Here is a 16,583-nt window from a genome sequence, read left to right as displayed (position 1 = left end):
TGTCTAAACTCTGATAAAGTCAATACTTGAATGGAATATATTTTTTTCCAGTAGTTTTCACTAGTGTTTCCAGTAGAAGAACAGGATTTGAAAAAAAAAGTGGTTTTTTTAGATCCTGAAGGCAGTGGATAAAGAGCGAGCTCTTCTATATGTTTTCTAGTCCAAGAAATTATGCTCTGTCTTTATGCTATTAATAGGCATTTTCCTTTCCTGTGGTTGGCTCATCTTTTTTGATATCCTTTGTGCTCTCTCCCTCGTGCTGTCAACATCTTTCTTCTTGCTTTCCTCTTTCTGCCTTCTTGGGAGACACCATCCCTCTCTGTATTTCTTTCCTATTATACTCTGCCCCTTGTTCTCGGTTTCAAGCAGGGTGCAGTAACTATTACTATAGCGTATAGTGAAACAGTAGTGAAGAATCTGATTCAGTTAAATGCATCTGTAATGCATTAGTATGGTTTCAGAAAAAGAAATATTTGAGATGTTAAGAGTGGTTTGTGTAGCCTCTTAGACCAATAAAATTTATATTGTTTTACAAAGAATGTTTCATATGATGTCTTGCTTTCTAGCTGTATAACAAAACACCCCAAAAATGAAAAGCTTGTGGAGATACTCTGGTGCCAAGGGTTGCCACTGTTCAACAATCCAGTGGCAGGGCTAGATTTTCCTTTTTCTACTCTGATGTCAACTGTGCCAATACATTCTTTAGGAGGACTAAGATACGCTGCTTCTGCAACACAGAGGCCTAAAAGTTGTGGTGGTTTGCATTCTGAATGAGAAGTGTCTTTCTGGTTACAACTTTGCATAAGCCTGTAGAATTTTCTTTGCTGTGTGACAAAGCATGGTTATGTTTTACTGGAAGAAAGTGCACTTCATTGCACTGAGGTTTTTCATGTGATTTAATAAAAAAAAAAGAGAAAATAAAAAAAAGAATAAAGACAAGAAGAGTATTTGGTTAATTGTTAACATAAATATGGGGAGTGATGCACCGTAGGTTTTTACTTTTAATTTCACTGTTATTTCCAGTGCATTTAAAATACAAAGAGCCAATGCACTGTATGCTTTTTACATTATTTGATTGGCATAAACCTTAAAACTCACAGTATGCCTATCGGGAAGCAGAGGAGATTGAAGAGAAAGTGGCTTTCTGGAAGTACTCCGCAACAGATGTGTCGTCTGTGCAGCAACTATCAGGTGTAGTCTTTTTATAAATATAGGACTGCATCAGAGAAATTTAAATTAAAAAAGACAGTAATCACAGAAAAAATATTCTGTGAATACATTGTTCATTTGTAGAATATAGTAACTTTTGAAACGCTGTGGCAGGCGAGAAGGTCATTTAAGCTTGCCTGTGTTGTAGTCGAAGGACACAATAGGGCTAAATGGTAATAGTAAATAAATGGTTAGATATGAGAAAGGTCTCTATTGCAGGGGGTGCTGGCCTGATCTGGGTTAATGAGAACAGGAGGAAGAAAGGAGACAATGTTGGTTGTCTCAGAGGAAGAACAGTCGGAAGCAGCCACTCCTGGGGTGGTGTTGGAGCTCAGCTGCCTGAAATACTGTCAAGAAACCACCATGGCTTCTGTGATTATGGTGTTCTTTCCATGCTACATGGGATGTCAAAGAGGTGCCTTGTTTAGTGCAAGCTATTTTTTTTATCTGTTAGAAATTTGGTTAGACTTTTTTTCTTTCTTAGATTGTTGCATGCTAGTTTCCAAAGTTGTCTGGTGATCGGAGTAAGGTCAGTGAAATTGGTGAATATAAAGCTATACCCCTCTGCTCAGTGTTCTACAATATATAATCAAGTGTCCTTTTGCAGGAAACATGCCACAGGTACTTCTTGATGCGAGTTGGCGAATACTTGCCGTTGGTCTGCAAAGATCACTCAAAACTTGGTGCTGACAGGTGGTGGCTCTCTAGTGTAGTTGGTCAGCCAGATTGACCAGTACTTCGGCAATAGGGCCAAAGAGCAGACTATACTCCGTTTGTACCCTCACAGAGCTGCAAAGTGTAATGAAGATAACTTTCTCCTTTAATAATTACATACTTTCTGACTGCAAGCTAGGAATATTACTGAGCTCCAGAATACCCTGAGGGCCATTGACTGATGTGGAGAACTGTGATACAATTTACCTCAATTATCTGTTACCAGGGTGTTGCTAGTAAGTTACAGGCTACTCAGTTACTGGGAAAACACCTGTCCCTTGAGTGAGGGATGGGAAGTGACTATTTGAAACAAAAAACCCATTATGGGATGGATAGGGCTACAGTTGGACTGTGCCGCTTACAATGAGTGTTCCACTGAAATTGCTGGAACTAAGGAGCAGTGTGAGCAAGAAGAATTAGTGTCATTCTTTCAATAGTGTGGTTATATTATACAACTTGAACTGTCAACATGGAAATAATTGGTTTCTTCTTTCTTTTTACAAGAGGTACAGTTTTAATACCAACACTGTTTTTTTGTTTGCAGGCATCAACTTATCACCATATTCAAGAACTAATGGTACAGTTATTACGCACAGTGAACAGAACTGTTATTACAATGGGACGAGATGATCCCTTAATTGTGAGTAATAATTTAATGTATTTTTAATACCTTGAAAGTAGTTTTATAGTTATGCTGGAAAAAATGCAAATATAGTATTTGTAGAGTCCTTGTTTGTGGACTTTTTTAGATTTAAAATAAAAGGGCTAAAGCTTTACTTTGTTCATGTGTGCCACTGTAGTGTCTTTTGAAGTTTAGTTGAATACTGCAAGATCTGTGCATTCTTTAAAAAAAACCAAACACTAAATCTAAAGTTAATTGCTGTTTGCAAAAAGCAGAACACAAACGTGCACAAAGGGCACACTAACACACTGCAAACAGCATTTCCACTAATCTAAAGAGGAAGTGTCTGAGTAAAACTGAAAAAAAAAAAAAAGAAGCTATTCTGAATAGATTATATAACTAATTGGATGCTTTGTTTCTCCCAATTTTTCTACATCCTTTACTTTTTGGTGGGTTAGAGTTGCTATGGAACAGCTGCTCTTCCTGGATGGGGAAGATGGTGCCCAATGTGCACAGGGAAAGTATCTGGGGGTGCACTGGCACAGAGCACTCACCTGAGATTTTCAGGGAGATTTCATGGTTTGAGAGTTATATTCAAAGACAGGTTCTGCAATTTATTCAGATTTAAGTACATATCTCATGAGTACCCCTCTTGATTTAGACTGTTTGTGAGAATGCAAGCCAGTGCTCAGCAGGAATTACTGAGCTTGCCCTTCAGACTGTGTGCTTAAGAGAAGATATGTAAATCTCAAAAGACTAAAAATTAATATATAATTCTGCCAAATCATGAGCAGCATTCACTTGATCGTTTTGGCCATAAGAGACATTCTGTATCTTTTAAAATGTATTTGGTTTCCGTGTCCATTTCTGTTGAAAAACCAAAATAACATTTATATTATTGATCATTGCCAGTCAGAGCACGTGTGTCTTCTAATAACCGAGTTCTTCAGAGCGGCTGTGTGCCAATGGTTGCTTCAAACTCTGTGGTGACAGAACTGCAAGTTTCAGAAAACATACCATTAACTGTTTGTCAGAACTCCAGTCTGCTGTTACTCTGTGTGTGAGCCTCTGGCGTATACGCATGGTGTTGAGTGGAAGAGGTTTTGAATGAAGACTCAGTGAACCTTTCAGTTCTCTACAGTGTTCGAAAATGTTTTCTGTACTTGCAAAGAAATCATCATATGAGTGTCATGGATGATGTAATCCAGCTGTTAAGGTGTATTTCTGGGTACCATAAACAGTAAATTAAGAAGCAAAATGAAACTGTAGTAATCCTGCAAAAAAGATCCTTATCATTAGGAAACATTAGGAAATCATTAGGAAACAAGCTGGTTACAGTCAATTGAAATGGCTTGGAAAATCTGTTTGACTGCTTCCCCTCCCAATTTGTTCAGCTGTTTTTACCTAAAAAGATCAAATCTAGTGTGAATTTTGAAATGCAGATATCTGAGTGTTAATAATGCTCATAAGCACCTATGCATATGTGTATATTGGGCATTTTAGAGGTTTTTCAAAGCAGAATTCTACGAAGTTTTCTCGAGCAACAGAATAGTCTTTTGCGTGTGACATGAAGAAATTGTTTGTGATGAACAAAATAGTCTTTTGCATCCAGATTCAGGCTCTGTGTACTACCTTTAGTTCACTCAGTTAATTTGCAGGTTTGCTTTAAAAATGAAGCAGGTAGTCAGAAATTATGACCTGTAGAATGCTTAGGTGGGCTGAAGTTCCTAAAAGTATGGTGAATTCTGCACATAGAGGTGGGATATACAGAATAGCTGATGTTGTATGGGGTATGAGTGACATTTCAAATTGGACTGCATCTGTTAAAGTACTTCCAGGAGAACAGAAGGTTACTTTTGAGATTCTTAAATCTGTTACCCTGTTTCTGAACATTGCAGGCGTTTTTATTATCTTCTTCTCCTGTGGTGTTTTCTAGAATTGCTGTGAAAAACAAAGCTAATACTATGTTATACTAATAAAAACAGTGGTTAAAATTTACAAGACCAATAATTCCTGGCAAGCTTAAATGTCTTTCACCTGACAGAGTGCTGGATTTTATTTACCTGAGATTTTTTCCTTACTGGCAGGGATAAGCAGGTTAATTTTCATATTCATAACCTTCTAGCTTATTGGCACTGAAGGAGTTAAGAAGATACTGGGTTACAGTTGTCTTTATCTTTTCTTGCTTCAATGCCAGTTGAATCTAAGGGAAGATGCTGCCTTGTACTCAGCTGGTAGCAGCATGCTGGCAGCTTTGTTCATGTAATTACTGGAAAGAGTCAGACTAAGAAGGACATAATCCCTTCGCGAGACGGTATTAGTGATGGAAAAGGAATTTGGCTCTGCAGCTACTGCAGAAAAGACTTAAATGCCACTCTTGCCTTCGTTGTGATGTTTTGGGAGCTGAAGGCTTCAACAGCTGCTTGGCTATTTTCACTATTAAAAAAAAAGAGTCTTGACTGTTTGTAGTTGAAGTGCTTCTAAACTTGTAATAAAGAGGGACAAGTTTATTGTCTGAAATTGTCTATTCAAGCTTTATATTGAATATTTTAGGAAATTTAGGCTTTTAGTTAAAGGGCATCATGATGCAGTGAAGTCCTACTACCATAATTTTAGAAGTAAAACGTGTAGAAGCATGTAGAATACAGAAGTATTTGTTTACCTAACCTATTTTGGTTAGGTAAACAAAAATATAAAATTTATGTTATATATTGCATATGCAATTTAAAGCTTTCCTTTGGTGCTCCCAAACTTTATTTTGTTGTTAATATCAGTTTAGCATGATGAAAAGAGTGTAGTTATGCCACACAGACAAGTTTTTAGACAATATTTATATAAAATATTGTACAAAGACTTTGTTGAAAAGAAAACACTGTACTTTGTTAACCAAAGCTATTCTAGATAGCATACTTTTGCAAAAAAACCAATACTCTTTGGGGAAATAATGACCAGAAAAACCATTTTGCAGAACAGCCGTGGTTGGAGAATATGATATATTCAAATATACATATGGTCTAGCTAAAAGTTACACTCTTTTTGTTCAGTGTTCAAATTGAAATCCTTTCTCTACCCAGAAAAGCTACAGAATGATTCTATGAGAGATCTATTTATTAACTTTCCTTTTCCAAAGAACAACTGCTCAGTTCCTTTGTAATCTAAATCTTTTGTTACTGACTCCTGAAACCTCAGAAAAATATCTAATTTTATTGCAAAAGATAACATCACATTTAAAGAACTTGGAAACTTACAAAACATACATCAGATAATACATTTCATCAGGAAGGTGTTTTGTATCTAAGCTAGCATCATTACTAAGTATTGTGTCTATTTTGAAACAGCGATACTGCACAAAACTATAAAGCCCTACATGAACTGCTGTTACATGACAGAGAGAAATCAGTATTTTATCCATACGTCCTGAATTTTTAAAGAAAGTTAGGTTGACTCCATAAAACAACAATTTCAAATACAGTAGTTTTTGCCATGTTGTGTGCAATGTTTTATAACTAGCATATTGTTGTTGCCTTTAAATATGTCTTTCAGAGAGGCCTGCAATAATTTGTATGCAAGTACTGTCAAGTAGCTGTAGTTTTGGGGTTTTTTGTTGGTTTTGGTTTGTGGGTTTCAGCATTTTTTTAAAAAACTTTACTTAAGAGCATGTTTGTATGTATTTCTAATGTTTATCTTCTACTGTGGGAGGTGGTTTTAGGCATTACACTGTAACTTTCTAACTCAGAAAGTTTTATAGCCAGTACTATTATCTTCTAACAATCTACCAATTTCTATTGTTTTTCCAATCTTGACATCATAAATTACTTAGTGTGTATTTGGTAATGTCTTTATTTCCTGTATAAATTAATAATTTATTACTAAAATATTTTTAAAATATTAAACAATAAAGCAAAGAGCAGAGCTTACATATTACATTTTCACGTAGCTTAGATTCTCAAATTATGTGTTACAAAGCTATTAAATGTTAGGTATTTTGTGTTGCTGGGATATACAAATTTCTATGTTAAATCTAAACAAAACATACAGCAACTCTTATATACCCTCTTGCTGTGGCTGATGCATACCATGACCGACACCTTCCCCCTGTTACCTTTTAATGGAACAAGTAGCCTTTTGCTCTAATGTTGTCTTTAAAATTTTACGTAGAAAGCCTATTGTGTGTGACGTACTGTGGAAAAGACTGGGTATAATAACTTTTTGCATTTATTAGGTGTGGTTTTATTGTGAAACTATGATGCTTCTTCCTTTGTAGGAATAATTTACTTCTGGCATACTTTTATTTTCAGTTTAACTCTTGCATGTTTTTTTGTTCATGGTTGTCAGAGCCTCTGCAAGAAGAATGAGGGAGCTCTGTGTTTCAGATAAGCCTTTTGTTTGGATCTTAAATACATATTTTAGAACTTGGCTGTTGCTACTACTGCTGACTCAAAGAAATCTCGTTTGTCATACAGACAAATCTCCTTTCTCGTACTTCTCCTGAAGTAGAGAACTCTAGGGGCAACCTTTCTGAAGGACAGTGCTTTAGCAGCACTGTAATTTCTTATTTTCTTTCAAGGAAAACAGAAATCTCGCAGGGGATGAATTTGAAAACACTGAATAGTGGGTAGACTGAAAGACAGGAGAATGTACTTAAATTGCAGCATCGGGAGCTGGAGGGACAGCTGGCCTAGATACCTTAAGTGTTTTCCTGCTGCTGTGTGTGCATATGTTAAAAAGAGCATTTCATATCCATGCATGGAAATCCATACTTCTCTGATAGAGAGAGAAGTGAGAAACAACTGACTGAGGAATATGGAAAAGAAAGACTAATTTTGACTGGGAAATTAAGAACTAAAAATTGTCTATAGTTCTGAATTCCATCAAGATCAGGCATTAAAATATAAAACCTGTAACCATTTAAATCAGTGTATTTCAGTTTTGCAGAAGTATTGATGTTTGAACAGGTCATAAGAAAGATGTAGGGCCTTAGAGCTTTCTTTGGTTGGGCTTAAACTAAGTAGAGTATTTCTGTTCTTGCATAGTTTACTATAGTTTACTTGACCCCAGGAATTGATTGGTGCTATGTGGGGAACCAAAATACTGTGGTTTGTTTAAACTGAGTAGTCTGGATCCTTTAAAAATAAATTGAAGGCATGATATTCATTATGTATGCAAACCCAAAGTCAGACAGCTTGAAATGAGCTTTTTTTTATACTTACTAACAAAAAGAAAGACAAAAAGATTACTTTCATATGATAACACATTATTGAAAATCTGTTCACTACAGAAAAACACTTACTGATTTTGCTAGTGTTACTCCAGTTGGTATTGCTTATTATTATACCTTTACCACAGAGGATATTAATCTTAAAATGTTATTTTAATACACAAGAAATATTTACACACTAATAAATCCTTCATTATATCAATTACAGAGACTAACGCGAAATAAGAATGCTGTTGGAAAGCAGTATGTGTATTTGAGTGTAATATAATGACATTTTCAGGTGTAAAAATTTAATTCTTACCTTTGTTACACCCACAAGTTATTATATGAAGAGCTTTTGTGTCTCTCTAAAGGCATCCTTTTTTCTAGTAAAAATTTGCATAAGACTTTTCTTCTGAAAAGCCCCTAAACCAATGATAATTTTGTGTCTGTCATTTCCGTACTGACTGAACTTAACATGGAAATGTTTTTTCAAACTGCAGTCCTTCAGAATTTTGATAAATTAAGCTATGTCACATAGCATACTCTCTTCTAAATGAAGACTAGTTATATCAAAAAAAGTTAGTTCTTCCAGACAAAATTCTTCTGTGCAAAATTGTTTTTAATGTGTTTTCAAATGTGTAATTAACCCTAAGAATTCAAAGAACACATAAGTGTACAAAAAGTGTACAGACATTTTTAACTAACATTGCACAATTAATACAATATGATGTAGAAAAATAGGATCCAGGGCTTAATCTGTTGAATACCCTGGCACCATTTGAACTAGTTATCAGAGTCACTTCTAAGAAGAGATCTGCAGTACATTCCACTAAACATAAAATACATTATTTGGGCTTTGAAATGTGCCCTTTAAGCTTGCTTTAGAAAATCTTTTGCCCTCTGCCCCCCGTATGAAAGCTGACCATGTTCTTATGAGCAAAGTAATAGTATCAGTAACCCTAAATGAGGTTACATTGACATAGCCTGTGCTAGCTGGTAACTCAACGATTTCTGAAGGAAATAAATAGCTGCATTGATATCTGATAAAATCTTTTCAGCATATATAACGTTTTTATATAATACAGATAAGGTCATTAAATATTGGGGTTTATGATCAATTTTGTATCAGGTATCGACTTACTTGTATATCAAGGCCAAAAAAACGTATCTTGGCATATTTTGGTATAGTGATCTTTTCAGCATATATAACGTTTTTATATAAAACAGATAAGGTCATTAAATATTAGGGTTTATGATCAATTTTGTATCAGGTATCAACTTACTTGTATATCAAGGCCAAAAAAACATATCTTGGCATATTTTGGTATAGTAATACAGGTCTTAAATGGACAAATTGGGCAAGTGGTTTAGCAAGACACTAGCCAAAGTGGTTATTCCCTCTACTCAGCAATTGCATGATGACATTTGAGGCATTGTGTCCAGTTTTAGGCTTCCAGGTAGATGAAAGACATGAGCTTACTGGACGGAGTTGACTGTGACCAAGATGACTGTGGGCTGCAGCACATGACATGTGAAGAGAGGCAGTGAAAATTGGATTTGTTCAGTCTTTTAAGAAGTGATGGCTTAGCAGAAAAATCTTGTTATAGATGTGTAAGTCTTCATGAGCTTACTGGACGGAGTTGACTGTGACCAAGATGACTGTGGGCTGCAGCACATGACATGTGAAGAGAAGCAGTGAAAATTGGATTTGTTCAGTCTTTAAGAAGTGATGGCTTAGCAGACAAGTCTTGTTATAGATGTCTAAGTCTTCTTGAATGTGTATTTGGATAGGACAAGATGTAATGGACACAAGTTAGAACATAGGAAATAGGACTAAGTTGCCCCAAGGTGTGATGTGTTCTTGTCTTTGGAGATACTAAAAATTCAAATTCGCCTAATTGGACTTTGCTTGAGTAGGGGGATTAAGATATTCTCTTATTTTATGATTCTATGATTCTTTTTAGAGAAGTCTACGAAATGGCTGAAGCTTCTAAATGGTTGCTTTTTAAGTTGAACCAATAAAAGGACAGAGTAAAACTCAACCTGAAATTATTTTTTTGTTGTTAAATATTAGTTGACAGCAACAAAAATGTTTCAGAGGGGATGTGAAGTAATTGTAATTGTAATTGTCTCCTTTGAGGAGAGGTGTGTTTGAACAAGGTAGATTCCCCTGAATTTGGTCTTTTTGTGGTTTGCTTAAAGATCAATGAAGTTCTTTCCTTTTAGTTCATGTTGCTTATAAATAGGAAATGAAGACTGTGTGTGTGACACCCTTAGCTTTGTCTACCATTGTTTTTTAAAGTAGACATTTAAACTTCCATTATTTTTGGGAAGTTGAAAAAAAAATTTATAAAGCTATGAAAATGTCCTTGGAAAAAATGAGAAAACTTCCTTTTGAAAGAAACAATGTCATTTTGAAAATAGTATCTTCATGCACTTTTATTCAGTGAGACAATTTAAGTAAATTAAGTTCTTTTGATTTTTCAGGTACTCTAATTAAACATTCTTTAGCTTTGTGATTTCGTAATAGCAGATTTTCAGGTGCGTGCTCTCAAAACTCTTTCTGTTCTAGTGTCTTTTGAAATGTAAAAGGATCCATAAGGAAGTCAAATCCACCAGAAGCATTTTCTTTTCACCTTTTTTGTTTTTCTTCTTAACTCCTTTTTCTCTGGAGCTGGATGATCAGATGGTAGCTTCTGAGGTGAAGCTGAAGCTGGATTTTGCTCTGCATGATCCAGCATTTTCAAAATTTGATGAAATCTTCCTTCTTGTTGTCTGAAGTCATATTCTACACTGTGGAAAAATGAAGAGATTTAAGCTAGTAAGTGAGAAATTCCCTCTTTAAAAAACATGTGGAAAGAATACTTATCTCATTAGAATAATTTGGCATCATTCAATATTAGAACCTGATTAAAACACAAGGCTGTATACATTGCTGCTTTGAAAGTAAGTTCATCTTTTAACCTTTTCTGAGAGAAACCTCGTTCTTTATATGAGCTAGGGACTCCAGCATTGTGCCCAAAACAATGGGACAAAATTTAAGAGAGGAAAAAATGAAAACGTACTAGGATGACCATTCAATAATCAGATTTTGATATTGTAATCAAACTCAGTCATATGCTTGGCATGAGTTCAAAACTCTCACAGGCTTAACTTTGTTAAATGTGAATGTCTCCCGCTAGGAGACTTGCTACAACCAAAAATATATGAAATTAAGCAAATATGTAAGTCTTTGAGATAAGTGATATTAAGTAACAGGAAAGTAGAATGTAACTAATTTTCTCCGTTGAAACTCATAATTATTATTGATGTCAAATGAGAGCCAAGATGATAATTAGATAAGTGCAGATACATGCACAGAAATAAAGGTAAGGTTCAAAGTAATCGATGTGGAGGGTGATTAAGCAGTCTGATGCAGCCAGTACAGTTAAACAAAAACAAAGGGCGAAAAAAAATTTAAAAAATGCAGTGCTGCATGGCTGAAATAAAGAAAAAACATTTTTTCTGGGCAGGAGAGTGGGAGTTGTATCAGCTATGTCTGCTGCGGAGGTTTTAGCAGGCAGAGGGGAGAGTAGAAAGGAGCTGGTTGTATTTTCAATAATGCAAGCTCTTGGGGAGGAAAAAGGCATCATCAGAGGGATGTTGGGATGTCACATTAAGGTCCTGAATCTGCTTTGGCCACTGAGTCGAAGAAATCTGTAAAATTAGTAAATATGCGTATATTTAAACATTTCTAATTGTGAGTATTTGTATGTATATAAAAATCCATAAACGTTGTTGAATAATATGTTAAAGTTAACTAGAAACTCGTTTCCCTTGTAATTAGTACATTTTGGTGTTTTCAATGAAATAAAATAACTCAGCTGGCAAAAAGAAAGCAACAGGATTATTCTAATTTAGGAGAACTGGAGAGGTATCTCTGGACAAGGAGCAATACATAATCAACATAAAAGAAGTAGAAGAAAGTGATATAAATGACAAATTTGATCAGCATCTCTTCAATTTTATTGGCTTATTGCTAAAACTGCAACTTAATACTTTCCAGTAGTCACAGATCACGAGCGCTGGAGAATGAAACGTTCTGTGTATAGCATACGTAAGGATAGCATCTGCTCATATTCCTTTTTTCTTCCCTTCTTCAAAGTTTCTGATTTAATGTTGGAGAGGTCGTCTCCCAGAGGCAAGAGGTCAATTCAGTCTTTATTTAATACTGTCCCTTATATGCCAAGTTAAGTTTGGTTTCGGTTGGTGCTTGCATTTGTTTGTTACAATACAAACATTTGTCTTACAGGGTCCAGATTCAAAGTTCCAAGTTGTCTCACATAACTCTGCTGGGTAGTTAATAAAGCAAAACTTAGAGCCACTAAATACCTGGTCACTGTTAGACTGAAAAGCTCTTTATTACTTCACCAGTCAGTGTAATCCACACTTGGATTGATACGAGGTTAGTGGATTGTTTGACTCGGGGACTGCTTAAAATGTGCATGATAAAGATGGTTCAGTGACAGTAACCCAGCATTCTGTTTGTACGGTGTTCGAATCACTGATGACTTGGGTTCTTTAAGAGTAGGAAAATGGAGAGAAACATGAATCACTTGATTCTGTAATTAATGACAACAGTGACGCTATTTTAGTGGAAAAATTACTTGCATGGATCCTTTAGGCTACATAAAACACAGGAATTGCATGGGTCTGTCTAGAGCAAAACCTGATAACAGCTACTTTTTTCAGAATGTTGTCTAATGAATATGTTATGAACTTCAAATATTAGTTACTCAGAATGCTTTTTTTTTTCCCCCATAACCACGTCTTGTGGAACGTCTCTGTAAAGTGAAAAATACCGTGTTTCCTTGCTGTCTCCTGTTTAGTCTCTTAAAACTAGAAAGTCTTCAGAGAAACTGTGTTCTTTTGTATGTATTCTACTAATCATTGCACTGTAAGCCTCCAGGCACCATTATCATTGTAAACTACCTAGTAAATCAAAAAGGCAGATGAAGGTTTTGTTACTTCCTCTGTTCTTTCCTTCAGATACTTGTGCTTGTTGCTCAGGATCTTTCTGGTAATTGAAACTAAAAATGCAGGGTGAGCATCATAGTTTATTCTTCTGAAGAGAGAAGGCATCTTGTGGTAAAGGGTAGTCGGTACATAAATTCTAGAGAGTGACCCCTGTTCTTGAGTAGTCCAATAAAAATGCACAGAGATTGTTTGTTCAGAAGCAATGAGCAAGTGAAGGGAATCTGTTTTGTCCTGGATCTTCCTTTTTATACAGATTCAATCTGTGCTCTTGGATAAGTCTCATAACTTCCTGGAGTATCCAGTGGACTGTAGAGAAGACTAACCATATTGTCGCAGAGGAGTTGTGGTGTTTAATTTGTGACATGTCAATTACTTTGAGGTCTCATTACCAGAGATTTAGGATATCGGTACGTGACTGAGTTGTATGTTGAACAACAGGTTCCAATGCTGTGTCCAACCCTGCCTTTACCTAACAAGCTTATTAAGCTCTTTAGTAAGTTTGGCTCATGTAGAAGATACAGTGTGAAAAATAACTTCCATGCAGATACACTCTATTCATTATATCCATAAAAAATTGAAGTCACAGTGCTTAGAAACAGGCGAAGCTCATGGTCTGCCATATTCTTTGAAATAAAGGAAAAGTTTTCAACCTAAAAGAGAAATTCTCTTAGCCTTTATTTCTGTAAATGTGAACATGTTTAAATATCTAAAACCTCTGGAATACTAATACATATGAATTATCTTTGAAGGGATGAAAAATTTCTAGGAGATGTTTCAAATCAACTCTTACTTTTGCAGCGTAATGTCTAACTTCAGTACCTTATCTTCACAATGTGTGACTGGCAAGTTCATTTTCACTGAGCTTTTTAAAAAAAATAAACTTTAAAACAATACAGCACATCAGAAATGTGATATGTATAGCAAGGAAAATGAGCATGTGATTTAAGCAAGTAGCTCATCAGCTGCAAAGTCCTTTGAGTAAAGTGTCCCTCACAAAAAAGGAATGCAGAAAGATAGGATCAAAATAGCAGCATTATAATTTCTCCACTACCTTTGGTTTGAATACATATTCTTTACCTCTCCGAATGAGGCCTAAGATACCATGTGTGAATTTTGACCATGCATTCACCTTCCTCTTCATTCTCCGGTCTGCAGTACTGGAAGGGATCTAAAATGGCAAAGTGTGAGCTCCAGCTCTGATTATGCTGCATTTGTGCAATATGCTACTTAATATTCTGTGAAGAGCTCAATGAATTTTATAGAATCAAATAACTGAAGATGTTTTCTGCCTTATAACTGAGGTTGCATAGATTAGCTGATGTGTTTGTACATTGATGGAAGCCAAATATAACTGATGGAAGCCCTATAAAATCCCTTGCTGAGTGGACAAGTTACGTGTGCAGTGTAACCAAGACTTTGTACCTGCTAGATTTTGGTTAATGGCTGGGAAGCTGAAGACCCTTACGGTGTGTTTGTATAGACATAGCATTTGAAACATGTACAGCTTCCGGAACACAGTGCTAGAGTTTTTTGGTCATAAGAGTTTAACGTAAGCTGCAGTTTAAATTTGGAGTAACTTATACTCAAATTGTGCTCTCTCAAAATAACAACACGTAAACATTTATGAAAGTGAGAAATGTGGGAGTTTTGGTGGCGTTTTTTTTGTTTTGCACATAAGTATGAACTGTAGTTACAGTTTCATGGCATTTGGAGGATAGTTTACCTTTTTGAAGATCTAAATTTATTATAGAAGTCCTAGCTTAAAAAAATGTAACACACAAAGGGAATTTCGTTGTCAGAAATGGCATCAAAGGTTTTCAAAGCATGCTAGTAATAATAATGCTGTGAAACATTAGTGGGAAATTTCTGTTTTCTGAATTTTTAGGAGTACAGTACCTCTTTAAGACAACACCAATATTAATTGTTTTCTACTTGGGAAAACCAACCACCTCACACATATCGCTTGGTCTTTTGTTTAAAACTGGACTAATAATAATTGAGACCTTTTATAGCTGTGAGCAAAACATTGTATTGTACATTTGTGAGAGAGATACAGACAATGCAAAATTGTGTGAAGTACCTGTAAATGATACATGCGGTATTCTGGCAGGTGCTGCAGTTGTTGAGGTCTTGGCCGGTGTGGTAGAAGTTACGCCTGTAACAGACAGTAGTTCATGTAATCTGTGTTTATAGATATATTAACAGATCTCTGCATCTTTCATGAATAAAAGTAATACTGTTCACCACTTCTATTATCCTTACTAGTGTCAAATTCTAAATTAGAAGGTTGCTTTTAAACACCCAACCCCCATGTTGATTTATGTTTTTGTCTTGCATGTTTCCCACCTCATGCTGTTAAGATTCTGGTTGTTGGTTCTTGCATGAATACTTGATCTGAAAACACTTAGACATGTGACTGCTTCTTAGAAATACACCTTAAAGTATTTTAATATCCATGCTTTTGGTGAATCAATCTGGTCTCTACCCTTATGCTTGCCATTCTTTCCCCTTTTCATGTTTCCTCACTTGAGTATAAACAAGTCAGGTTTTACTGCTGATAGTATACAAATTTGGAGTGTTGAGAAAACGAGAAAAGTGACTTTCATATGTAACACCAACTAGAGTTGCATTATTTTTATGATGGAGAGATCTGTATTAGAAACAGTTTGAGGGCAGTGGCTCATTACATCTGAAGGATGTGTAACACACATATTTAATGAGTTTTACTTGAATTAGGGGAGTTCAGTTGGTACCAAAATAATTTTCTGACTGCTTTTGGAAATAAAGTGGAGGTTCTTAACATGCGTTGTTGTGCTACCTCAACAAGTGCTTGGAAACTTTGGTTTGGCCGCTAGATGATTCTAGCGAGGTGGATTGAAGCTTATCATTAAATCTCAGTGTGAAACTTAAAGATATTTGGCAAAAGTTTTGGTTTTGACCATGTGGTAACTGTACAAAAATGGACTATAAATAATGCTGAATAATCTGACTGTGCTTCACTGCAAGTTACTCTTTGTTACGGTCAGGTTTGCAAACATAATTGAAATTTGTCCACTCTGTCATACATAACCACATGCAGGGGAGAAGGAATGAGTATTCTTTTCTGTAATTTCCTAAAGAACCATAGTCAGGTGGCAGTTGTATGAAATAGGCTATAGACAAGTGATTGCTTAAGCTTGACACAGACTTGGATTTTACCCCCACCTCGGATTTTGCTTCTAAACTGAACTTTTGCCTTTCAGTGTTTTAATAAATGTTTTTGCATTTTTATTACCAGTATGTTTACATGGATTTTTTCTGTTGTGTCTACACAGTTGGTGCTAGAAAATTGTATGGGCTTTTCACATAGAGAAAAATGACTAAGAAAAACCCTCTGAGAGATTTATAGTTGGAGCTGAATTATATGAGAGAAATGTTACATGGGATAAGAATTTGTGTGGGCACAGTGGAAACTAGCAGAAGTATTTTCATGTTAACAGCCAGATTGACATTACTGGTTAATGTTTCCGGATAAAAAAGGTAATCTGTACAGAGTAAAATTACATTGATTTATGTTATTTTAATTTTTAAATGAGTGTGAGTTCGTATTTGGAGTGTGAGTTGCAGAATTATTAGTCAGAAATGCAAGAAGGTAATTTCAATTCCCAGATAAAGTACTTGGAGAAAGAAAGAATGATTGAAAAATAAATCGATTTTGTCCAGAAGTTGTAAGAAAATTGGGGCATATAAAACTCAGTTAGTTATATCCTGACAGTTTTTGCACAGCCACACAAACCTTTTCTGTCCACGTGGGAACAAGTACAAAGACCTGGGCTGAGTCAC

General features: G+C 35.5%; 1 protein-coding gene across 1 annotated transcript in view; it reads right to left on the bottom strand.

The window, feature by feature from the left end:
- Nucleotides 1-10,351: 10,351 nt before the first annotated feature.
- The window catches only part of FAM196B (family with sequence similarity 196, member B), a 9,103-nt gene continuing 2,871 nt past the window's right edge, over nt 10,352-16,583 (bottom strand). Inside the window, exons 2-3 of the mRNA XM_010291303.1 lie at nt 14,842-14,916; nt 10,352-10,538 (exon numbers count right to left, since the gene is read on the bottom strand). Of these exons, the coding sequence (XP_010289605.1) occupies nt 10,352-10,538; nt 14,842-14,916 (262 nt within the window). The remainder of the gene's footprint in view (nt 10,539-14,841; nt 14,917-16,583) is intronic.

The sequence above is a fragment of the Phaethon lepturus genome, unplaced genomic scaffold (genome assembly GCF_000687285.1).
Source record: "Phaethon lepturus isolate BGI_N335 unplaced genomic scaffold, ASM68728v1 scaffold5197, whole genome shotgun sequence".
NCBI classification, from domain to species: domain Eukaryota; kingdom Metazoa; phylum Chordata; class Aves; order Phaethontiformes; family Phaethontidae; genus Phaethon; species Phaethon lepturus.
The sequence above is the reverse complement of the archived record's forward strand: the minus strand, read 5'-3'. Positions and strand labels throughout refer to the sequence as shown.